Consider the following 24,828-nt stretch of genomic DNA (forward strand, 5'->3'; position numbering starts at 1 on the left):
GGGGGCGGGGTTTAGGGGCAGGGCGGGGCTGGACCGGGGTTAGGGTGGGGTTAGTCCTTGTGACTTGATGCTGGCTGGAGAGAGGCCTGTGTGGCCGGTAGCTCCGGTTCTCTGAGTCCCTGTGGAGCCCCTCTTTCTGCAGCCTGTGCGCTGTGTGTCTTCTGTCCTCTGCCCCTGCCCTGCACCTGCGGACTCTGCGTGCCGTGGCCTCAGTGCCCTGTGAGGCCTGTGTCTGGGCAGGACTTGGTTGCAGATGGGTCCGCGTGGCTAGAGCTGAGCCAGCGAGGTTGATGTGGGCAGTGTGTTGACCCTCGGAGCCAGCTGTGCTGCGTCCACCTCGCAAGTGGACAGAAGGGCTGGCCTTGAGCCGCCGAGCCTGGCCTTTCCCGAGGCTGTGTGACGGTGGGAGGTGAGCGTGCTGAGGTGCTGCGGGGACAGTGGGCAGGGAGACGGGGCTGCCGCAGGTGATGGTGGGGAGTAAACAGACCCGACTCCGCCGCACTCAGCCCGTGGCACTCGGGCCGGCGTGTCCCTGCTTTATTTCCAGCTTCCCGTCTGTGCCCGGTGGGTGCGCCTGTCGGGTCTGGAGACCAGGCGTGAAGACTGCAGGGCAAGACCCTTCTCTCACCCACCTGGGTTCCCCGGCTGGACCCCTACAAAACTAGACGGAAGATGGGCTAACAAGAGAGAAGCAAGCATTTTCTAACGCCTTTCAAGCGCACGTCTCGGGAGGAACCTCAGCGTCGAGCAGCTGGGAGCTGGCGACCCGTGGGCCCGCAGTGCATCTTAGCAAAGGGACGGCACATTCAGAGGAGGCACAAGCCAGAGGAGAGGGGTGCAGGCCCCTGGGGCACCGCGCGCTGGAAGGGACCGTGGAGGCTGCCTGGCGGGGTGCTTGCACGGGCCTCTGGGCCGACGCCCCGTCCTCACAGCCGAGCCGCCCTCGCCTCTCGCTCTGAGACGCGCCGCGTGTACGTTGGGTGATGGTCTGAGCTCCCCCAGGAGCCAACTGCAGAGTGTCCTTTCCCTTAAGCCTACCAACCAGCAGGTGGCTGGGCCCCAGCGAGGCCTCGTGTGAGCCCCTGGGAGCAGAGCAGAGGCTGCCCTGCGGGCCCCAGGGGAGGCCGGAGAGGGGGTGACGTCACTGGAGGGCCTCGTGGGACGGGGGCGTTTGGGGAGGACTGGTAGGAGAAGCACAGAGGGCAGAGCTGCAGCGACGAGGCCCGAAGCCCACGGGCGGGACGCCGGCCACGTCTGTGACCAGCAGCCGCCGCCTCGCGCCGGGGTTGCTGCAGGGCGACGTGAGGGGAGGGTGCGAGGGGCTGGCGGGCAGCATGTGTGGGCAGCCCCAGGATCAGCTGGGGCGTCCGGCCCCGCTGTGAGGCCGCCGGGTGCTTCTCCTCAGAAGCACAAGTCTTTGAAGAAACAGGAAACGGAGAGCAGTCCCTTTGCGGAGAGGACTCTGCGTCCTGGGGTGAGGGCAGGGTGGGCCAGCCAGCTTGGGGCTCTGCAGGGTGGCCACAGGGGCCTGGGGAGCGTCCCAAGCAGCAGATGACGCGGGGTGAGACGGCGCCAGGGGCCCAAAACGTCTCCTTTGGTAACTGGACAGCGATCCCGAGTTAGGCAGTGTGTCCTGGGCTGTATGCCAGGAACACCTGAACTTAAAAAACGTTTACTTTTATGTTGTCCTTTATCGTCCCTATTTCCGTATGTGATTTACAATGTACTTAAGACATTATGTGTGTGTACGTGTGTATTGCATGTATATACATGTGTACGCAGGGATGCTCACGTGGGCAAGCATCCGACTCCCCTATCCTGGTGGACAGCGTGGTCCCCGTCCCCGAGGCCACGGGATGTGGGGCCAGGAGGACAGCCCAGTGCCCGTTGCCCTCTGTCCTCCCAAGCTGTGGGGTGTGTGCTTGCTAGCTGCCACATATGTCTTTGGAATAAACAAGGTGAATGAACAATACATGACAGTGGTAGATGGATATTTAAATACTATAAATCTATGTCAGGTAATGTACATCACACACGTATATTTACATGTGTATTTTCATTGAAATTCTAGCTCCTAAGTACCAAGCCTATGTCAGGAATGTAAAACTATTGAGAGCAGACATCCTTAAACTTTGGGACCCACAGAAGTTCCCTGGGGACCTCGTGAAAACGAAGATTCCAGGGCCCCACCCCAGAGATTGTTTTCTCACGCAGGATGGGGCCGGGGAACTTGCATTTAGGAAACTCTCCAGCTGTTTTGATGCGGGTGGCCTGTGATTACACTTTGAGAGACACTGATTCATAGACCCAGGCGGGCGATAACCCGGCTCATTCCATGGGCCCGACAGGAACACGTGTGCACACATGCTACATAAGCTAGATGTGCACGCACACGCATGTGCACACTCTGTGTGAGCCGACTGTGCGCGTTGCCTGTGAGCTAGACGTGCACACACGTGAATTCTAAGCCACAGCTCATATGGGCACCCGCACACTTCCAGGGACTCTGCAGCAAAGCCCTCCCGGCAGTCGCTGCCCTGCCTCGCTCTGCAGCTTGGGCATCGGGGCAGGGATGGCCGGGACGTGGCTGCCCCGGGTGCCTGCTGCCTCACCCCATCCCCACGCCGCCCTCTGGGCCCTGAGCAATGCACCTGGTATAGCCGCTCCCTTATCTGTAGGGTCTGCACCGGGTGCCCCCGTCTTCCACAGCCTGGGTGGGGGGGGAGAGGCTCCCGTCCACGCCCAGGCTGTGGACACCGTGGCAGTGACCTCGGGACAGGCTCTGCTCAGGGTGGACGTGGCACCTGTCGCTCTTACTGCATCGTCTCTTTCCCGACGGTCTGTTCTGGATTTCCCATTTGGAGTGACTGGCAGAGGTAGTGGAGACGGCTCCCAGCCCTGCTGGCTGGGTGGGTTGGTGCCCTCGTGACTGGTCTCCTCTGCATTGACCTTCCAGGGAAGGTGGCCATCCGGAAGGAAGACCTGCACAAGTACCACAACCGGGACACGTGGTTCCAGCTGCAGCACGTGGACGCCGACTCCGAGGTGCAGGTGAGGCCTCGCGGGGCCCGCGGGACGTGGGGGCCTTGGCGGAGGAGGCCTGATTGTGGTTAGAGACATAGACGCTGGACTCTGGTCTTCAGAGGGAGCAAGGCTTAGCAAGCTGTCCCCTGCGTATGTCCTCCTGGGCTTATGCATTTGGTTTGTTCCATCGGTTACTGTCGGACTTAGTCGTGCAGCTTAAAAAATGTAACATGCGAAAGAATGCAACGCGTAACTGAAGGTAAAGAGAGAATAGGTGAGAAGACGTAAGGCTGTGGGCCTTGCCCACTGGAGGTGCCCGCGTGTGTTCCGGGCTCCCTGCCCTCAGCAAGGCGGGGCTGGGACTGAAGCGAGTGACCGGAGTGGTGACGTCCCCTGGCCTGAGCGAACCTGGGGCTCGCCCAGCGCCCTGGCGATGTGTTAACTGGGAGTGACCCCTTGACCGGTGCAAGGTGCCCCCACCCCAGGACTGGGGGTTTCTCCCCCAGCTGGGCCGCTCCCCATGCTCAGGGTCCAGGAGACGCCCGTCGGGGGCCCGCCTGCATCTCCTCTTCTCTGGTGACCCTGGCATGAGTTTCCAGTCAAGCCCGTCCCCGAGCCCAGACAATGCCTGGAATTCCGGGGCCAGCGCCGAGCCGGGCCTGCTCTCAGCTCAGCAGAGTGTGTGGCTCTGGTGCTCTCTGAGCCTCGGTTTCCTCCCCTGTAAAGCGGGGTTTTGTGAACAGCAGGGTCAAACAGCAGGTGTCGCGGACAAAATCCCCAAGTGGGCACCTCGCGAGGCCTTCCCCGGGCTCCCGGCCCAGCATCAGCATGCCTCCTCGTGGACCTGGGGCCTTGGCCGGGCTTGGAACTCTACACCGGCGGCTCAGGGTGTCCGCTGCCAAGGCCCCGGGTGTCCGCTGCCAAGGCCCCTGGTGGCCGCTGGGGCCGATGCTCAAACTTCGACAAAGAGGCAGCCAGAGGGACGCCTTGAGAAGCCTAGCCCAAGGGGCATCGTAAGGGTGCTTCACGCTCAGTTAATTCCGACCGAGGGGCCCACACGTGCTGCGGAAATTGGGGGACTCCTCAGAACTAGTCACGGAGCCCCAAGTCCAGGAGGACAGCGGCCACTGCTGCTCAGGAGACCAGGAAATCGCCTCCGGACCCCTTGCCGTGTGTGCTTTACACCTGGGCCCCGCCTGCCTCCATCGCCGTCGTTCTTGAGAGATGCCACCTGTGGCCGCGATGAGCCTGCTGTTTAGTCCCCAGATTTAAGTTCTGTTTTGTTGCCAAGTGTAGCATTTCCTTTTTCTTGCCTTTTCAAAAAAAACCAACTTTTAATTTTGAAATGGTTACAGAGTCACAGGAAGCCACAGGAAATACTGCACAGGGAGTAATGGTTAGCAAGCTGTGTGTTCTCCTATTTATACTCAAAGACTGAAAATAGGAAGCAGGGCCATGTCCCTTCCCGGGTCCCGCACAGTGACATCCACATAACTGGTACAGGGTCCCCGACCCCATTCAGGTCTCACCAGCCCCGCGTGTGCCTGCACGTCCCCGTGGGTGCGTCTCACGCGTGTGGCTGTGTAACCACCACTGTCCAGATCTGGAGCCGCTGGGTCACCGCAGCCTTGGGAACGTGACGCGTGTGTCCACCTGCAGCCTGAGGACGTCCGGGCCATTCCCTGATGGTCCCCGTGACATGGGTCCCGACCCACTGGTGATTCCATGGAAGCGGGACTGGGCGGTGGCGGCCGCTGAGTTCCAGGCACCGAGCAAGTGCTCTCCAGATGAGACCTGTCAGGTGCCACGGGCAGCAGCCTTTAAAGGGGCAGTTATGCACCTTCTGCAGCCACGAAGGTCAGGGGACACATACGGCTTCTCCAGCTATCTGCTCAGCGATTCACAAAGGCAGCAGACAGGGAGTGTCACAAAGCCGGGGCCCACGAGAGACCAGCAAGTCATGGAACTGGGGGAAGAGAGGAGTGAAAGTGCGTCTGGCCTCCCTCTGGAGCTGATGCTTGTAAAGGTCTCTGCTCAGTCACTTCTTTAAAAAGGACCCGTCAGGGCTTCCCTGGTGGCGCAGTGGTTGGGAGTCCGCCTGCCGATGCAGGGGACACGGGTTCGTGCCCCGGTCCGGGAAGATCCCACGTGCCGCGGAAGGGGCAGTTATGCACCTTCTGCAGCCACGAAGGTCAGGGGACACATACGGCTTCTCCAGCTATCTGCTCAGCGATTCACAAAGGCAGCAGACAGGGAGTGTCACAAAGCCGGGGCCCACGAGAGACCAGCAAGTCATGGAACTGGGGGAAGAGAGGAGTGAAAGTGCGTCTGGCCTCCCTCTGGAGCTGATGCTTGTAAAGGTCTCTGCTCAGTCACTTCTTTAAAAAGGACCCGTCAGGGCTTCCCTGGTGGCGCAGTGGTTGGGAGTCCGCCTGCCGATGCAGGGGACATGGGTTCGTGCCCCGGTCTGGGAGGGTCCCGCGTGCCGCGGAGCGGCCGTGGCCGCTGGGCCTGCGCGTCCGGAGCCTGTGCTCTGCGGCGGGAGAGGCCGCAGCGGGGAGAGGGCCCCGTGCAGCCAAAAAAAAAAAAAAAAAAAAAAAGGACCCGTCGCTCTGCTCCTTCCCTGTCCCCAGCCGGGCACCTTCTGGATGAGGCAGTCGGCAGGGACGGCCCTACCCGTGGTCCGCGCCGGGCAGGGTGGCCAGGTGCATGCTCACGTCCGCGAGGGCCCCTGCCGATCCTCCGAGGACGCCGGCAGCCGCGAGCTCTGCGTTGAGCGGCTTCTGTGAAACTCGTTCTTGGAGCACATGTTCCGAAAAGGCAGAGGCAGGTGGGCTGCCCCAGCAGAGCCGCAGCCCCCCAGCCCGTGGCCTCCTCTTGCACCTTTAGCGACAGGGCAGTAACTTTGGCCTCATAGTGGACGCCCTGGGAGCGTCCTCTGTGTGTCTGCCGTCCTGTCTGAGGATTTCCCCAACAGTCAGCGCCTGCAGCCATACACCTGCAAGGACCCGAGAGTCTTTCTAAGGCTCGGGAGTGTCGGAAGGAGAAGCGGGGGTGGCCTTCGCCTCCCCTCGAGGACGTGGCTGCTTCTCTTGGTCGCCCTCACGTCCCTGCCCCCTCCCGATGCTCTCAGCTCCAGCGGGGCTGCAGGTCCAGCACTCAGTCGCCTGCGCCCGGGTTTGCTCTGCGCTGACCTCCGCCCGGCCTCGTAGGCCCTGTGCAGAATGAGGACAGGGCAGTGATGGCTCATGTGCTGCTGGGCCCCTGCCTGCGGCCACGGGCCCTGCAGACCAGGGACCGATGCCTTCCTGAGAAAATTGCACAGGAAACACCGGTGCTTTTCTCTCTTAATTAATAAACTTTATTTTTCGAGCAGTTTTATCTTTGCAGAAAAGTTGAGGGGAGTGTATGAAGAACCCCGTGTACTCCTCCCCCAACCATTGCTAGCGTCCTGGGTGCATTTGCTATGGCTGACACCTTATATTCGCTGAAGCCCCCGGCTTACAGTGGGGTCCACCTTGGGCTCTGGGCCCCCCTGGGTGACAGGTGGGTGATGTCTCGGATCCCCTGTCGGACCCACTGCTGATTTTCTGCAGCCAGGAGTGACAGCCCTGCTTTCATTTCTGTTTTTTCTTATCTAGAACTTTACCAATTTTATTGATCTTTTCAAAAAAACAGCTTTGGTTTGTTTATTTTCTGTATTGATTTCCACTTTTCATTTTCATTGATTTCTGCTCTAATTTTTATTATTTCTTTTCTGCTCACTTTGGATTTAATTCTCTTCTTTTTCTAGTTTCCTAAGGTTAGAAACTTACATTATTGATTTTTGCCTTTCGTCTTTTCCAATTTATGCATTCGCTGCTTTAAATTTCCCTCTAAGCATTGCTTTTGCTGCATTTCACAAATTTTGATGTTTTATTTCATTTTCACTTATGAAAAGAAATGAATTCAAAGTATTTTTCAGTTTCTCCCGAAACTTCTTTGTCCTGCTTGTTATGTGCAAGTGTGTTCTTTAACCTCCACGCACTTGGGGAGTTTCTAGCTACTGTCTTTCTGTCACTGAGTTCTAGTTCAATTTCCACTGTGGTCTGAGAGCAGCTGTGATGTAATTTTTATTTTCCTAGACTTGCTGACGTGTTTTAGGCCAGGTCGGTCGACCCCAGTGGATGTTCCGTGAGGGTGGGCGATGCTGTTCAGTCCCAGCTGTTTTTTTAAACAACGTCTTATCCTTACTCTCCTTAAATGAGACTGGGAGCAACTATGAAATCAGCATTCTCAGTGCTCTGTCCTAAGGTTTCTCTTCTCATCTCACACACCAACATCAGTGCAAGGACTCCGGCCAAGTCTCAGTACGTCCCGCCTGGGCTAATTGTTAACGAGCACGATTCAGCTGGACCCCCGCTCTGGGGTTCCGGCCCCTATGGAAGGCATGGCCACCTCTGCCCTCAGCCTGGCAGGTGGGCCTGTGACCGCCTCCCTGGGGAGAGGGCTCCCGCTGGGGTCAAAACAAGCGGAGGGGGCAGTTGTGTGTGTAGCTGTGCATCCATGGAAGGTCGCGTGCCCTGCAGAGGCCGAGCCTGGGAAACCACACTTCCTGCCTGCCCTGTGCAGGGTGTGGCCCGCGCCACCGCGGGCGTTGGTGTTTGCGGTGGGATTGTTTGTGCAGTGAGGATGGGTGTGAACTTCTGAGCTGCAGATCCTGGGTTGTTCTGCAGGGGTTTCTCTCCGAGATGTGTGTGTGTTTGTGTTTTATTTACCTTATACCACCCTCCCCCAAAGCCCCCGATATGTAACAGCACGAATCAGCTGACAACATCTGCCCCCTCCTGGAGGACGCGCTGCCCCAGGAGAGGAGCGCCAAGGGTCACAGTCCGCGTCCGTCCCCCACTGGGGATGCGTCGGTCTGAGCGGCCGTGGTCCACCGTCTGCCTCAGAGCGGGCGCCCGTGCACCTGGGGTGTGACGAAGGACACCAGGCTGACCGGGCCACCAGTGACAGCTGAGCTTCCTGCTGGGCTGGTTTCCAGGCCGTCAGTCTATGCGTTCTTGTTTTATTATAAGGACGGCAGTGCCCGCTCCAGGGACAGTGCTGAGGATCGGGTAGCTCAGGATGCGCCACTGGCCTCTGGGGACTTTGTTTTTTCCACCCGCACAGGGAGGCCACCCACCCCCCCGCCACTGCCGCCCCAGTTACCAGCCGCAAGGATTCACTGTCAGACCAGCCTGCCGCGCGCGAGGGTTGCGGTGCGCCGTGGACCCTGTGTCCGCGCCTGGCAGGTGAAGGGCGCTTGGGCGGACGCCCCGAGCCACTGTGAGAAGAGCCACTGCTCTAGGCGAGTGCGTCCCCGTGAGGGGCGGGCCCCGTCAGAGCCTCCGCAGATACAGATGTGACTCTGGGTCGGGATGCTGGTGTCACCCGGGCCGCGTGGCTGTGATGCCTTCGGGCTGGTCCCACCTCGCGGGACTTGTCGCGGGTTGCCTGCCCGCAGGTGAGGGCAAGGCCGGGAAGGCGGCACCCAGCCCTGCCCGCGGCTGGGGGGCCTGGACGCGTGTGCGGCCGTGAGCGCCGCCCGCGGCCTGGGCTCCCCACAGGGAGGCATCCGTGTCGTCGGGAGCCCGTGTCAGTGTCGTGGGCGAGGTGTCTGATGCGTGAGGCCGCCCCCCCCCCCACCAAAGCCCCCGATATGTAACAGCACGAATCAGCTGACAACATCTGCCCCCTCCTGGAGGACGCGCTGCCCCAGGAGAGGAGCGCCAAGGGTCACAGTCCGCGTCCGTCCCCCACTGGGGATGCGTCGGTCTGAGCGGCCGTGGTCCACCGTCTGCCTCAGAGCGGGCGCCCGTGCACCTGGGGTGTGACGAAGGACACCAGGCTGACCGGGCCACCAGTGACAGCTGAGCTTCCTGCTGGGCTGGTTTCCAGGCCGTCAGTCTATGCGTTCTTGTTTTATTATAAGGACGGCAGTGCCCGCTCCAGGGACAGTGCTGAGGATCGGGTAGCTCAGGATGCGCCACTGGCCTCTGGGGACTTTGTTTTTTCCACCCGCACAGGGAGGCCACCCACCCCCCCGCCACTGCCGCCCCAGTTACCAGCCGCAAGGATTCACTGTCAGACCAGCCTGCCGCGCGCGAGGGTTGCGGTGCGCCGTGGACCCTGTGTCCGCGCCTGGCAGGTGAAGGGCGCTTGGGCGGACGCCCCGAGCCACTGTGAGAAGAGCCACTGCTCTAGGCGAGTGCGTCCCCGTGAGGGGCGGGCCCCGTCAGAGCCTCCGCAGATACAGATGTGACTCTGGGTCGGGATGCTGGTGTCACCCGGGCCGCGTGGCTGTGATGCCTTCGGGCTGGTCCCACCTCGCGGGACTTGTCGCGGGTTGCCTGCCCGCAGGTGAGGGCAAGGCCGGGAAGGCGGCACCCAGCCCTGCCCGCGGCTGGGGGGCCTGGACGCGTGTGCGGCCGTGAGCGCCGCCCGCGGCCTGGGCTCCCCACAGGGAGGCATCCGTGTCGTCGGGAGCCCGTGTCAGTGTCGTGGGCGAGGTGTCTGATGCGTGAGGCCGCCCCCCCCCCCACCACCACCACGCTGCTGCAGCCCGGGGCACCTGCTCGCTTCCAAGCTCGCGATCCCGGAGCTGGTTTGCTCTGAGTGGGAGACGCTATCATGGGGAGCTTGTGTCACCTACCAGTGCAGGGCCCGAGAGGTGTGTAGGAGACAACAGGGTCTGGGGTGATGGAGGTATCGCCCTTGACCCTTCTCATGGCCAGACCCTGGTTTCTTGTTTATTTTCTCTTGTCTGGCGGGCGGGGCTCTAGCTGGGGGTGCTCCCCGCTACCCCCATCCTCAGGCTGCGTGTCCGGGTCCAGCCTCTCCCTTTCTCATAATCGGTGCTGCTGGCATTTTGTCGAAACGCTTCTCTGGTGGCTCAGGTCAAGCTTAGAAGCAGCAGGTGGGAAGGTCTGGCCGCTGTTGGAGTGGGCTTCCCTGGGGCGGAAAGAGCAGCAAGGATCCTGGGCCCAGGAGCCGCTGGCCAGGTCCGCACACGCCCCGTGCAGACGGCCCGGAGTGCCGGATGCTCCCGCTTGGGGTCGGGGCCCCGCGCTGCCGTGGGCGACTGTCGTGCGGGGCTGAGCGCCCCACATCGACCCCCCCAGCCGGTGAGCCATCCCCACCGCGTCCTGGGCTCTCCTGAGACGTGGCGGCCCTCACAGGCTCTCCCCAGGCTGCAGGGTCCAGGGGTTTCAGTCGGAAAGGACCTTGGAGACAATGGATCCAGTTCACCTCCGTGTCTAAGGAAAGTCAGTTTAATTTAACCGAATGCTCACTCACGGAAACACACGCATCATGCATCGTCCTGTTGGACTTTTCGGGAGCTCGTCTCCCCGCTTCTCCTCGTGGCCCTGATGACGCCCTGGCTGTGTCCGCCCCGCCCACTCGCCGTCCTCAGCCGGCCCCCTTTGCACAGGCAGACGGGGGGCAGCACAGCCTCAGCTGCTCCATTACCCCAGCTGCTCTGCCCCTCCTCCCAGAGTGCGCATGAGCGTCCGCTTCCTTCCTAAAGAGCAGAGCTGAGGTTCCTGGCCTCCGACCCTGCCTGTCGCAGACACAGAAGCACCAAGACGCCTGGGCAGAGCTGCCCACGCCTGCCCGGGGCCTGCGGCGCATGAGTGAACACAGCCCAGAGCAGACAGTCAGGCCCATTTGGGATGCTGCTCCCTCCAGTGCCTTTTCCTTTTCTTTCTTCTGGAACAGTGGCTGCTCTCAGCGTCGTGCCCAGTGGGCTGGAAGCTTCTTTAATGCTCTGGGATCTGAGCCGGGCAGCTGGACGTGCGTGGATGCCACGCAGGGTCACGTGTCACCAGTCTGTGATCGGAGCCCAAGAGCTCCCACTGCTTGTGGGCCCCCTGTGACCCCCTGTCATTGTCACTTTCAGGGCAAGGTCCACCTGGCGCTGAGGCTGAGTGAGGTCATCACCGACTCGGGTGTCGTCTGCCACAAGCTGGCCACGCGGTAAGACACGGGACGGCCGCCACGGCCTGTCTGCCCAGGACTGTCTAACCCCCAGGGAGCGGGGTGGCTCATGTTTTTTAAACAAATGACTCAGGATTCTCAGACTTGGGCATTCCACAGATGACTTTCTTAACATCCTTGCTCACCCTGGAGGTGACGCGTTTGGCTTTTGCAAATAACCAGTTACTCAGGGCGACGTTTAGGCAAAGAGGTTGGGGTTGTGGAAACGGTGAGATGGGGGCAGAGCTGGGGCCTGACCTCAGACCTCGACCCCGAAATCGGAGCCCCTTCTACCCTGTATGCTTGATGAGTGTGCACGTGTGAGTGTGTGCAGGTGTGAGTGTGAGAGTGCCGGTGTGCACGTGTGAGTGTGTGCGGGTGTGAGTGTGAGAGTGCAGGTGTGCACTGTGAGTGTGTGCAGGTGTGAGCGTGAGAGTGCAGGTGTGCACGTGTGTGCAGGTGTGAGAGTGCAGGTGTGCACGTGTGTGCAGGTGTGAATGTGAGAGTGCAGGTGTGCACGGGTGAGTGTGCAGGTGTGAATGTGAGAGTGCAGGTGTGTACGTGTGAGTGTGCACATGTGTGTATGGGATCGGCTTAAACAAGTGCCTGGGGTGTGAATATACCTTTTCCAGTGAAATACACTCTGGTCGGATGTGATGCAAGCAGCCGTGACCCCCAGGTTGTACAGCAGAGCCGTGACCCCCAGGTTGTACAGCTGAGCCATGACCCCCAGGTTGTACAGCTGAGCCGTGACCCCCCAGGTTGTACAGCTGAGCTGTGACCCCCAGGTTGTGCAACTGGTGAAGTGACGTTTGAGGGAGGAAGGTACCTTGTGCCCATGACACCTGTTTTCCTGTTGTGCGTTTTGCATCCAGGTGTCAGTGTATCAGTTTTTCGTTTTCTCCGGCATGTGTAACTGCAGTTGGGGCCAGTCAGCGTGTTGGTTAGCGCCTTCCTCACGGTGGTCTGTGAGGAGCGGCAGTGACATTGACGGGCGGCTGCTGCCCTTCATCTGGCAGCGCTTCTCCAAGACGCCAGCTGCGGGAAGAACCGCTCCTCCTGTCTGAGCTGCTGCCGGGAAAACCGTTATCTCTGCAGATCCAAAATGCACCACTGTCCCAACCTTCCTGATCAACAACTGAATGTGATAAAAATGCGTTTGCCTTGAACTCTGGGCTTTGGCACCGGGAGGGGGCGAGTGAGCCCCTTCTCATGCTTCCAGCCCCAGAGGCAGCAGCCCCCCGACTGAGGGAGGGTCGGTCTTGTCCTGAGACCTCCTCCCACCTGCCCACCCGACGGGTCGCCCTGCGTGTTCCTCCCATGCGTGACCCACCCGCTGTCCCTGTGGCTGCCAGGACCCTGAGCCCCCGGGGGCTTCTCAGGGTGTCAGCCCCTTGCACAAGCTCTTGGCTGGCTCAGGGTTCTGTGCCTGTCCCTGGAAATGTGCCTGAAGATACTTGTTTAGTGACGAGTTAGTTCACAGAGGGAGGAAGATGACCCCAGACCAGGTTATAGCAGGGAGAGAAGTGCAGAAATTCCAGAAAGAATAGTGAAAAGAGAAAGAGTTGAAAAGATTCACTAAAGTCCCTGAGGGCCAGCCTGTGTAGCGGGGCGGAGCACAGTGGTGGAGAAATGGAGAGAGAAGGGGCCACCTTGCTCGTTGGAGCAGGAGCGGAGGAGACAGGCCCTCGCCCCGAGAGAAGAGGTCCCGTAACGCATCAGGACCACCAGGCTCCCAAGAGGGGCGGCAGCCGCCCAGGCCGCCCAGCGCGCAGGAGTGAGTGAGGAGGCAGGGCACTCAGATCCTCGGCATCTGAGTATGGGGTTAGGGCTCTGCTTCCGGCCAGGATAGGACAGGGGGCCTCACCCCTCTCCCGCCACAAAGGACTAAGGAGCTGACGCCATGTGAGCCAGCCGTGCCGGCGGAGGGGGATCGGCCCCCAAGTGGGGAAACAGACAAGGTCGCTGCAGGCCAGCTTCCGTCCTGGAGGTGCGTCGGCGACATGGCCAGCAAGGCATCCCCAGCAGGGCCCAAGGCGGGTTAGGCGATGGGAGCTGGGGCATCAAGGCCACCGTGGGCACGTTCTGCAGGGGAGGGGACCTCGTGGCACTCCCCAGACCTGCGCCAACGAGCAAGGTGGAGTCCCTCAGGGCCGGGCAGGCGAGGGGGCAGAGGGGTGACAGGGCCATAGAGCTGGGGGTCATTGGAGTTTCCACCAGCCCAGTGGAGAGCCTGCGCTCACTCCGACCCTCAGCACGGACTCCAGGGGCCGCACCGGGCGGTCGGGCCGCGCTGTCCCTGAACAAGGCTGCTGGCACCTCCCGGACAAAGCCACAGACGAGAATTGCTCTCCAGACAAGAGACCCCAACCACTGATGGCGCGGATGAGCCCAGAATCCGGGCACCAGCGACGTGAAGTTCACAGCGCCCAGCATCCAGCCAGAAGCAGGAGCAGGAGCTGTCCAGTGACAGCCCAGGGTGACAGGTGCAGGAGTGACAAGGGCAGTCCAAGAGCTGGAGTGACTGCGGTCCAGAACCCAAAGGGGGCCAGGCGCCGGGGCGGTCGGCAGAGTGAAGCCTGAGACGGGGCCTCCCGGCCCGAGAGGTGCGTTGCAGGCAACGCCCGGCCTAGAGCTCTAAGCCCCTGGGGTGCTGGGCCCTCAGGTCCCCACCGATAACACAGACTTCACCACAGTTCCTACCTGGCAGGCTGGGCCGGGCGGACCTCTCTCTCGAGCTCCTAGGAAGGGAGGGCAGGGGCTTCGCTCAGGGAGATCTCCACTGTGGACGAAGAATGTCAGCTGCCGGATCAGGAGACAAAGGGTGTTGCGGCCCCGAGCCTGCAGCCGCTGTGGCTGCCCCCACGGCACCCCTTAGGTGATTCCGGCTGGGAAAGCACAGCACGCTGGCCCCAGAGAGCTGAGGTGCACGTCAAAGGAACGATTCCAGTGAGCCCAGACTCCCGTACCTCACCACACATCTTCCTTAACTGGAGATGTCGGGTTTTCTTTCACTAACGGTAATCTTCTGATGTTCCGACTACCTGGTCTTTGCTGCAGAAGCTCCTGTATATCCTGGCTCCCCCCGACCTATTCAGAGGAGTCCCTCCGAGCCTTCTGAGAGGCTGCGTCCCGGGCTGGAGTCCTCAGAAAGTCCACCAAATAAAACAAGTCTCAACATTATTTGTTGTGCGTTTTTTTGCAGTCGACACCAGCAACGTGTCCTCCGCAACCGGGCTGCTTTTCCCTTTTCCCTGGTTGCACGCACACCTTCTCCTGCCTCCAGATGTCTCATGACTGCTGACCAGCGCATCCATCTCTGTTTATTAGACGGGAGCCCCTGGGAAGCACTTTACAGGGACTCAGAGCTCTTGGCCTGAGAGCTGTTGAGACAGCTGCCCTCCCGGACCCCAGGGTGGCCTTGAGAGATGGCCCGCTGGCCTCGGGTCCCCTCCTGACCTCCCACTTCTTTCCTCAGCATCCTCGAGTGCCAGGGCCTCCCCATCGTGAACGGGCAGTGTGACCCCTACGCCACGGTGACCCTGGCGGGACCGTGCAGGCAAGTACAGCCTCGGCTGAGGGGGCGGGCGAGGTCGGGTTCCCCGCTCGGGAGAGCAGGTGAGCCAGACGAGGGTGTGCGATTATAACGTCCTTTTGTTTCCTTTACTGCCCAGAGTTGCTTTGTGAAAAGAGGGCGTTTCTGAGCTTCACAGTAGGGTAGGCCCCCAAGTGGGGAAACAGACAAGGTCGCTGCAGGCCAGCTTCCGTCCTGGAGGTGCGTCGGCGACATGGCCAGCAAGGCATCCCCAGCAGGGCCCAAGGCGGGTTAGGCGATGGGAGCTGGGGCATCAAGGCCACCGTGGGCACGTTCTGCAGGGGAGGGGACCTCGTGGCACTCCCCAGACCTGCGCCAACGAGCAAGGTGGAGTCCCTCAGGGCCGGGCAGGCGAGGGGGCAGAGGGGTGACAGGGCCATAGAGCTGGGGGTCATTGGAGTTTCCACCAGCCCAGTGGAGAGCCTGCGCTCACTCCGACCCTCAGCACGGACTCCAGGGGCCGCACCGGGCGGTCGGGCCGCGCTGTCCCTGAACAAGGCTGCTGGCACCTCCCGGACAAAGCCACAGACGAGAATTGCTCTCCAGACAAGAGACCCCAACCACTGATGGCGCGGATGAGCCCAGAATCCGGGCACCAGCGACGTGAAGTTCACAGCGCCCAGCATCCAGCCAGAAGCAGGAGCAGGAGCTGTCCAGTGACAGCCCAGGGTGACAGGTGCAGGAGTGACAAGGGCAGTCCAAGAGCTGGAGTGACTGCGGTCCAGAACCCAAAGGGGGCCAGGCGCCGGGGCGGTCGGCAGAGTGAAGCCTGAGACGGGGCCTCCCGGCCCGAGAGGTGCGTTGCAGGCAACGCCCGGCCTAGAGCTCTAAGCCCCTGGGGTGCTGGGCCCTCAGGTCCCCACCGATAACACAGACTTCACCACAGTTCCTACCTGGCAGGCTGGGCCGGGCGGACCTCTCTCTCGAGCTCCTAGGAAGGGAGGGCAGGGGCTTCGCTCAGGGAGATCTCCACTGTGGACGAAGAATGTCAGCTGCCGGATCAGGAGACAAAGGGTGTTGCGGCCCCGAGCCTGCAGCCGCTGTGGCTGCCCCCACGGCACCCCTTAGGTGATTCCGGCTGGGAAAGCACAGCACGCTGGCCCCAGAGAGCTGAGGTGCACGTCAAAGGAACGATTCCAGTGAGCCCAGACTCCCGTACCTCACCACACATCTTCCTTAACTGGAGATGTCGGGTTTTCTTTCACTAACGGTAATCTTCTGGTGTTCCGACTACCTGGTCTTTGCTGCAGAAGCTCCTGTATATCCTGGCTCCCCCCGACCTATTCAGAGGAGTCCCTCCGAGCCTTCTGAGAGGCTGCGTCCCGGGCTGGAGTCCTCAGAAAGTCCACCAAATAAAACAAGTCTCAACATTATTTGTTGTGCGTTTTTTTGCAGTCGACACCAGCAACGTGTCCTCCGCAACCGGGCTGCTTTTCCCTTTTCCCTGGTTGCACGCACACCTTCTCCTGCCTCCAGATGTCTCATGACTGCTGACCAGCGCATCCATCTCTGTTTATTAGACGGGAGCCCCTGGGAAGCACTTTACAGGGACTCAGAGCTCTTGGCCTGAGAGCTGTTGAGACAGCTGCCCTCCCGGACCCCAGGGTGGCCTTGAGAGATGGCCCGCTGGCCTCGGGTCCCCTCCTGACCTCCCACTTCTTTCCTCAGCATCCTCGAGTGCCAGGGCCTCCCCATCGTGAACGGGCAGTGTGACCCCTACGCCACGGTGACCCTGGCGGGACCGTGCAGGCAAGTACAGCCTCGGCTGAGGGGGCGGGCGAGGTCGGGTTCCCCGCTCGGGAGAGCAGGTGAGCCAGACGAGGGTGTGCGATTATAACGTCCTTTTGTTTCCTTTACTGCCCAGAGTTGCTTTGTGAAAAGAGGGCGTTTCTGAGCTTCACAGTAGGGTACCTTTGGCTCAGTAAAGGGCCCTGATTTGCATATACCGTCTGGGGTTGGAGACAAACAGATGCCCTTAGGCCACGTGACTGGCGTGCTGGGTGGCCCAGCCTCAGCCGAGAGATTCGGCATCAACAGTGTTTGTTTTCCGCCCTGATCTTCCCCCTGGATTACAGGTCGGAAGCAAAGAAGACAAAAGTGAAAAAGAAGACCAACAACCCCCAGTTTGACGAAGTGTTTTACTTTGAGGTTGGTGTTTCAGTGGCACAAATGCAGTTGAAACGCACACCCCCGGGGCTTTGGCAGAAAGACCCTCAGTTGCTTACTTCTGAGAGTTCTGGGGTGCTGTCCCCCCACGTGAAGACCCCTCCTGCCCTGAAGCTCGAATTCCTAGGAACTGTCCTTCCTTCCCTGGGCAGAAAGGCTGTTTGTTGCTTCCAGCATGACCCGGTTTTGAGTTGAATGCTGACAAATTAACGAGCCTTCTGAGAGGCTGCGTCCCGGGCTGGAGTCCTCAGAAAGTCCACCAAATAAAACAAGTCTCAACATTATTTGTTGTGCGTTTTTTTGCAGTCGACACCAGCAACGTGTCCTCCGCAACCGGGCTGCTTTTCCCTTTTCCCTGGTTGCACGCACACCTTCTCCTGCCTCCAGATGTCTCATGACTGCTGACCAGCGCATCCATCTCTGTTTATTAGACGGGAGCCCCTGGGAAGCACTTTACAGGGACTCAGAGCTCTTGGCCTGAGAGCTGTTGAGACAGCTGCCCTCCCGGACCCCAGGGTGGCCTTGAGAGATGGCCCGCTGGCCTCGGGTCCCCTCCTGACCTCCCACTTCTTTCCTCAGCATCCTCGAGTGCCAGGGCCTCCCCATCGTGAACGGGCAGTGTGACCCCTACGCCACGGTGACCCTGGCGGGACCGTGCAGGCAAGTACAGCCTCGGCTGAGGGGGCGGGCGAGGTCGGGTTCCCCGCTCGGGAGAGCAGGTGAGCCAGACGAGGGTGTGCGATTATAACGTCCTTTTGTTTCCTTTACTGCCCAGAGTTGCTTTGTGAAAAGAGGGCGTTTCTGAGCTTCACAGTAGGGTACCTTTGGCTCAGTAAAGGGCCCTGATTTGCATATACCGTCTGGGGTTGGAGACAAACAGATGCCCTTAGGCCACGTGACTGGCGTGCTGGGTGGCCCAGCCTCAGCCGAGAGATTCGGCATCAACAGTGTTTGTTTTCCGCCCTGATCTTCCCCCTGGATTACAGGTCGGAAGCAAAGAAGACAAAAGTGAAAAAGAAGACCAACAACCCCCAGTTTGACGAAGTGTTTTACTTTGAGGTTGGTGTTTCAGTGGCACAAATGCAGTTGAAACGCACACCCCCGGGGCTTTGGCAGAAAGACCCTCAGTTGCTTACTTCTGAGAGTTCTGGGGTGCTGTCCCCCCACGTGAAGACCCCTCCTGCCCTGAAGCTCGAATTCCTAGGAACTGTCCTTCCTTCCCTGGGCAGAAAGGCTGTTTGTTGCTTCCAGCATGACCCGGTTTTGAGTTGAATGCTGACAAATTAATACTTGCCAGATTATCAAGACGTTGATTTTTTGTTTGGTTGGTTTGGTTTGGGGTTTCTTGGGTTTTGCCTGCCCCACCCAGTCTTCCCTGAGCAGTGGAGGGAGGCTTGTTTCACTGGAAGTAGTGAGGCTCTTAAGACAGAAGCGGAAGTGCATGCAGACGAGAGCCCCCGGCTGCCCCTCAGAACGCGAGCCACCAGCAGGACGGCGGCGTGGGGGCCGCGGCCCCGGTGACGTGCAGGTGGCCGTTCTCGCCCCACAAGGGCCGGCACAGATGAGCACGAGGGGGCCTGGCTCCCAGTGCAGGGAGAGCGGGCAGCCAGGGGCAGCAGAGGCCTGACGGTCTCCCTCCGTCCCCCAGGTGACCAGGCCCTGCAGCTACAACCGCAAGTCCCACTTCGACTTCGAGGACGAGGACGTGGACAAGCTGGAAATCCGGTGAGCGCGGGAGGCGCTCGGGGTCGAGGTTCCGGCTCGGCGGGGCGGCCTGACTTCCCCTCTCGGGCTTGCTTTCTGCTTTGTCTTTAAACATTGGGGAGTGGCTGGAAAGGAACTTCCATTTTCTGGATTATTTTAACGCGAGGATGTTGGGTGGTGGCGAAAGGTCAAAGGTGGTGTGTGTTCGCTTTGCAGTATCCTCCGCGGCTTGAAGGGCGAAGGCTCCGAGCCTCTCTGCGTGTGCAAGGCCCGGCCTGGCTCGCGGTCCCGCTGCTTCGGGGGCCTCGCTGTGCCAGGTCGCAGCGTCCGCTGGGGGACTCACCAGCCCTCTTGCCGCGCCGGCCGCAGCACCGCCCCCATGTCAGGGGACAGGTCATGAGCCTGAGGCTGGGGTGACCGCATTAGGTCCGATGGACCCTGCTCACGAGAACCCTAGGGATTCTCCAGATTTGACATCACTTAAAATCCGCTTTCCTGTGGGTCAGGGTTTCCCGAGGCGCCTGAGGTTCGGAAGCTCAGAGGGGGCAGAATCGGGTCCCTCCCGCGAGCCCGGCCGCGAGCAGTGACAGGCATGGGGGTGGGGCTCCGTGCAGGCGGGCTTGTCCCTCCAAGGGCCTGAACTGCCCGACCTCATGCTCCAGCCGTGCTCAGCGTGGCCTTCAGGCGCCGTCCCGTTGTGCCCCAGGTTCTCTGGGGAGAGCTCGGGGGCGCAGGGCCCCCACCCCTCCTCGCCGCCCGGTAAGAGGCCCCGCACAACTGCTGTTTTCCAGGGTGGACCTCTGGAACGCCAGTAACTTGAAGTTTGGGGACGAGTTTCTGGGGGAGCTGAGGGTCCCGCTAAAGGTGCTGCGGCAGTCCAGCCCCCACGAGGCCTGGTGAGGGCTCCCGGGGCCCCGCAGCGGCCTCCGCACGGAAGGGGGCCGTGCCAGCCGTGCCCCACCGCACTCAAAACCCTCGCGTGTCCCGGAGACCACCGTCCTGCGCCCCATCTCCCTCTCTCATCTCCAGGGCGCCCGGTTCCCTTTCACTGGGGCTTCCAGGTCACATCGCATGACGGAGCAGATGCCAGTCTCGGCCGCTCCGGCCCCAGACTGGCTTCACTCCCCACGTCCCCGCAACAGACACTTGGGCGGGGGCAGGTGCACGCACCCCACGCCACACACCAGAGCCCTGCATGCCTGCAGACCCGGGTGGGTAAAATTTGGGTTGTGCCCTGGGGAAACTGGAATTCCTGATTCAGTGCCCCAGGCGACCCTGCCTCGTGACAGGGCTGTGACGGGCGGCCCCAGTGGCCAGTGCCTCAGCCCACAGCCGCCCAGCACATGCGCTCAGAGCAGCCGGGTGCCTGCAAGGCCGCCGGCTGCGCCGGGAGAGGGAGAGCGGCCGTCAGGAGGACCGCTGGGTACCCGTGTGCCTGGTGCCGCCCGCACTGCAGCACAAGCCCAGCACCCCGGCGTGCACTTATGAGGGTGATTCCACCCGGGCTCTGCTCAGGGCTGGCCGCTGTCGGGTGTCAGTCTTCAGGGGAAAATTATTTTACCGCAGTTTCCTAAACTGCTCGTGACCCCTTCTCCTGTCCTACCTGTTCCCCCGACCCTCCCGCTTCCCCACCCCAGCATCTGAGTCTGTGGCTCTGTGTGATCAGCACGAAGTATACAATGTGGGGGACCCCCCCAGGTGCAGGGAGCCTGCGGAGATATCAGGTGGGGGACGCCCCAGGTGCAGGGACCCTGCGGGGATATCAGGTGGGGGACCCCCCAGGTGCAGGGACCCTGCGGGGGTGTCAGATGGGGGACCCCCAGGTGCAGGGACCCTGCGGGAGTGTCAGATGGGGGACCCCCCAGGTGCAGGGACCCTGCGGGGGTGTCAGATGGGGGACCCCCCAGGTGCAGGGACCCTGCGGGGGTGTCAGATGGGGGACGCCCCAGGTGCAGGGACCCTGCGGGGGTGTCAGGTTGGGGCCACTGAGGCAGAGGGACTTAAGCGGGGTGTCCTGCAGAATCTCCCGAGTCCCCTTGCCTCAGACCCCGACACAGCCTGTGACGGGAGGACCAGCCAAGCGGGGTCCCTGGGGAGCCGCTGCCTCAAGCTGCCTTGTTCGTCCGTGTGTCCTGCACAAGGTACTTCCTTCAGCCCCGGGACAACGGCAGTAAGAGCCTGAAGCCGGAGGACCTGGGCTCCCTGCGCTTGAACGTGGTTTACACGGAAGACCACGTCTTCCCCTCCGACTACTACAGCGCCCTGCGGGACCTGCTTCTGCGGTCAGCGGACGTGGAGGTATACCTGCGTGGCTGGCGCACCGTAGCCCCACCTGGGGCCTGCCGTGTGTTCGGGACCATCTGGGTCTCCCTCTGCTGGGGATGGGAGCCCTCACGCCCCCCGCAGCAAGAGCCACAGGACCCGGCGTGGCCCACGCCTGGCGCTCTGTCTGACAGTGACCCCAGGGTCATGGCCCTCTGCTCACCGGCCCTTGTGCCGTGTGTGGGTGCGGCGGGGAGGCGCAGACCCGCTGGGCGCACGCGAAGCCGGGGTCTGGGCCTGGGGCTCGCCTCCTTCACGCCCTGTCTCCCCAGCCCGTCTCGGCGTCTGCGGCCCACATCCTGGGCGAGGTCTGCCGGGAGAAGCAGGAGGCGGCCGTCCCGCTGGTGCGGCTCTTCCTGCACTACGGCCGGGTGGTGCCCTTCATCAGTGCCATCGCCAGCGCGGAGGTCCGGAGGACCCAGTGAGTGCCGAGCGCGCCCCGAGACCCTCCGGGGGTCCGGCCTGGTCAGGGGCTGGACGGGGGTCCGGGCGGCCAGAGGAAGCCACACGGTCAGGGTTCCTTCAGAGACACACTTGCTCTTTTAAAAATGCACCTTTTCTCCTGGGAACTGGGAGGCACGTGGCACGGAGCGGTGAGCGGGGCACTGGGTGCCTCGGGGGCGGCTCCGTTCCTGAGGCTGGGCCCGCGTGCCTTCCGGGGAGGTGGGTTCTGCTAGGAGTGGCTCCCTGGGACTGTTGGCTCAGAAGGATCCAGAGCGTGCCCTGCTGGCGGTGTCGTGAGGTTGGGCTTTGCCTCCCGTGCTGACCCCCCAGGCCCTGAGGAGCAGAGGAGGCCCTCGAAGCGCAGGGTGGGGGGCGCACGGCTGTTGCGCCCTGGGGACCCGGCGGTGGCCGCGGTGGGTTTGTTACACGGCAGGCAGGCCCAGGGCTCAGGCCCCCATTGCGAGGCGTCGGTCAGGTGGCCTCCCTGCCCCCTGGATGCCTCCCTATCTGACACTGGTTTCCAGGGATCCCAATACCATCTTCCGAGGAAACTCGCTAACATCCAAGTGCATTGACGAGACGATGAAGCTGGCGGGGATGCACTACCTGCACGTCACCCTGAAGCCCACCATAGAGGAGGTGAGGGGGGCGCTGCTGGCGGGCCAGAGAGTCCCGAGGGAAGGGCAGGTGACACAGAGCCCACAGCCCCAGGCCCCACCTAAGCCCAGAACTGTGGCTTCCATGTCAGCTTCTCCCCGGCTTCCCAAGGGGACCTTCTGAGCATCCCAGAATCTCCCTTGTTTTCTCAAATTAGAAAAATGCTTAAGCAAGTCCATCATTCCGCTAAGACAGGATGACATGCAAGAGAAAACCTGGTTCTTCCGAGGATGCCTCCTCCCCCGAATCCGCGAGGCCAGAGAGACAGCCCTGCTGCTGTCCCCCCCCACCCCAAACCCCTGCGCCGGTCAGACACCCTGGGAGGAGTGACCCTCCATCTCTTACTGACACCTTCCTGGGAGGGGGTGTTTCCCCCAGAACAGTTTCACCAAAAAACAGGTCCTTTGCGGTCCTTGCGGTCCTTTGAGGGAATTGAGAATAGATTCTCGTTTGATCTGTGAGCCAAACCCTGAGAGCACTTTGACGTAAAACGTTAATAAACTGGTGAAGCCTCATCCCGTGTCAGCCTGCCGCGCTGCAGTCTCGAGAAGGACCGCCCCTCCTAGGCCGGGCCTCAAGCTGCCCCTCCTGGACCAGGCCCGCCTCGCCCGCCGTGACCCCGCCCACCTGGGCTCCAGGCTCGGCTCACGCACTGCGTGTCTTCAACGCTCTCCGCAGATTTGTCAGAGTCACAAGTCCTGTGAGATCGACCCCGTGAGGCTGAAGGACGGTGAGAGCCTGGAGAGCAACACGGTGAGGCCCGGCTCGCCCTCCAGCGCCTTGGACGCTGCGACCCCCGGGATGGTGGGCGGTGGCAGGCGCCTGAGCTACAGCGGCCTCGGGGGACCACCCGCCGGCGCCAGCCACCACCTCCCCTGCTCTGTGCCCGGCCTGCACCTCCTGCCACCCATAACCGGGAGCCTCCCATGGGTTGGGGGCGTCTCCCTCAGCTCAGCAAACACGGGTCCCCAACCTGAGCCACCTCTGGCTGCTCCTGGAGCTCTGCCCCAATTTTTAAAACAGCTAAGTCCCTGTTTTCATCTTTCCGTGTGGTTTCGTCATGCGAATTATGCCAAGTCTTTGCCTCTAAAGAGCAGAGACCGGTCCTGGCATGCGGGAGGTCACATCGCTGCGGGCGCTGCCTCTAGGCTGTCAGTCAATGTGGGGGACACAGCGTGCTCCCTCCACCCGCATCCCTGGTTGGTTGCGTGGGTCACTGTGATTGCGGCGCGCTGCTCCTGACCCGCGACGGGAAGTCTGTCTTTGCTGCTCTGGGACCCCAGCCCCGCCCTCGCCCCTCCTGGCGGCCGTGGGGCACGGAAGCCCAGGGGAGTCTGGCGCAGACGGCACTGAGCGCCCCCCTTGCAGGAGAACCTGCGGCAGTACGTGGACCGCGTCTTCAGCGTCATCACCGCATCGGGGCTGAGCTGCCCCACCGTCATGTGTGACATCTTTTTCTCCCTGAGAGAAGCGGCCGCCAAGCGCTTCCAAGGCGAGTGCTCATGGCGCCCACACCGTGGGGACACTCACACCCGTCATTGGACGGAGGCCTCCAGCCAGAGACGGACGTTCCGGGCCCCATAACGAGGGTTCTGACCCCGTAGCCAGTGGGCAGGGTCAGGCACCAGCATGGGGGCTGCACGGCGGGCAGGGCCCCCGGCTCCTGTCTGCACTTGCCCCTGTGTGAGTTGGGCCCCAGCCCCACCCGGAGGCCACAGCCGAGCTTTGTCCCAGTGGTTCCCAGTTTCTTCCTGGCCCCCGGTTATTCCCTGCGGCTCCAGAAGCCCCGGTGAGTCGCTGTCTCTGTGTCCTGGCCACAGATGACCTGGACGTGAGGTACACGGCCGTGAGCAGTTTCATCTTCCTGAGGTTCTTTGCTCCAGCCATCCTGTCCCCCAACCTCTTCCAGCTCACACCCCACCACACGGTGAGTGAGCACCTGTCCCGGAAACTAGTCAACCAGACCTCCTGACCATCTGGCCCCCTGGGCCAGCAGGTGGCCGGGGCAGCTCGCGTGAGCCGAGCCGGGGCAGTGCACAGGTAGCCCCAGGTGGTGGCTTAGGTTGTGAACGTGCCACGTGCCCTCATGTCTTTGTCTCAGGAAGGTTTCAAGACGTTCTAATCAAAGTTGTGTTGTTAAAACCGCTGGATGGTGTGACCAGGGCTTCCTCTGTGGGCTTTTGTTAGGACGTTACCCACTGCCCACACACAGGAAGATGGAGCATGGATATCAGTCATCATTCAGGCCATGTGGTCGGCAGATGATTTTTGAGCTCCCACCGTGAAAAGGCCCGAGGCCCGAGCCCTTGCAGAGAGAGTGCCAGGGGGCCACAGTGCCAGGCGGAAAGCCCAGGGTGATGGGTCCATTCCTGGTTTTGCTGGTTTTAAATTAAGCCTGCGAACCGTGTGGAGGGTGAGAGGCCCCCAGGCTGGGTTCCCGGGAGACTCAGCCCCAGGGTCACCAGGGGGGTCCGCTCCTTTGCTGGAAACGTGGGGTCTGGGGTCAGGGGTGGTCTGAGAGCCTGCATGTCAGCAGCTCGCAGCCACCTGGGTTGGAGGGCCCACAGGGACCTCCGAATCCAGCGCCAGCGAGTTCACCTGCTCACTCACGGACGACACTCGCTCCGTGCAGCTGTTAGGGGTGTCGTTCGTTTTGTCGGCGGTGGTTCTGGGCTCATTCACGGCTCAACTGTGAGACCGTCCCCTTCCCGACTCCGGCAGGACCCGCAGACATCGAGGACGCTGACGCTTGTCTCGAAGACCATTCAGACTCTTGGCAGCCTGTCCAAGTCCAAGTCCGTGAGTCACTGACTTGAGTTCTCTTTTCAACACGAAGGAGGAGGAAGGAGTAGTAGGACGAGGAGCAGGCACTGCCCAGAGTCCCCGCGGGGCCGTGGGGGGGGGGGGCCCGGCGG

At 61.6% G+C, this 24,828-nt stretch overlaps 1 protein-coding gene across 1 annotated transcript in view; it reads left to right on the forward strand.

Annotated features, from left to right (window-relative positions):
- The window catches only part of RASA3 (RAS p21 protein activator 3), a 103,130-nt gene that overhangs the window by 61,675 nt on the left and 16,627 nt on the right, over positions 1–24,828 (forward strand). The window contains exons 6-18 of the mRNA XM_007466353.1: positions 2,957–3,051; positions 10,949–11,025; positions 14,504–14,584; positions 16,696–16,768; positions 18,435–18,511; positions 19,282–19,386; positions 20,632–20,788; positions 21,085–21,233; positions 21,781–21,895; positions 22,592–22,666; positions 23,282–23,405; positions 23,734–23,840; positions 24,635–24,712. Of these exons, the coding sequence (XP_007466415.1) occupies positions 2,957–3,051; positions 10,949–11,025; positions 14,504–14,584; positions 16,696–16,768; positions 18,435–18,511; positions 19,282–19,386; positions 20,632–20,788; positions 21,085–21,233; positions 21,781–21,895; positions 22,592–22,666; positions 23,282–23,405; positions 23,734–23,840; positions 24,635–24,712 (1,313 nt within the window). The remainder of the gene's footprint in view (positions 1–2,956; positions 3,052–10,948; positions 11,026–14,503; positions 14,585–16,695; positions 16,769–18,434; positions 18,512–19,281; positions 19,387–20,631; positions 20,789–21,084; positions 21,234–21,780; positions 21,896–22,591; positions 22,667–23,281; positions 23,406–23,733; positions 23,841–24,634; positions 24,713–24,828) is intronic.

The sequence above is a fragment of the Lipotes vexillifer genome, unplaced genomic scaffold (assembly GCF_000442215.2).
Source record: "Lipotes vexillifer unplaced genomic scaffold, Lipotes_vexillifer_v1.1 scaffold791, whole genome shotgun sequence".
Classification (NCBI taxonomy): Eukaryota; Metazoa; Chordata; class Mammalia; order Artiodactyla; family Lipotidae; genus Lipotes; species Lipotes vexillifer.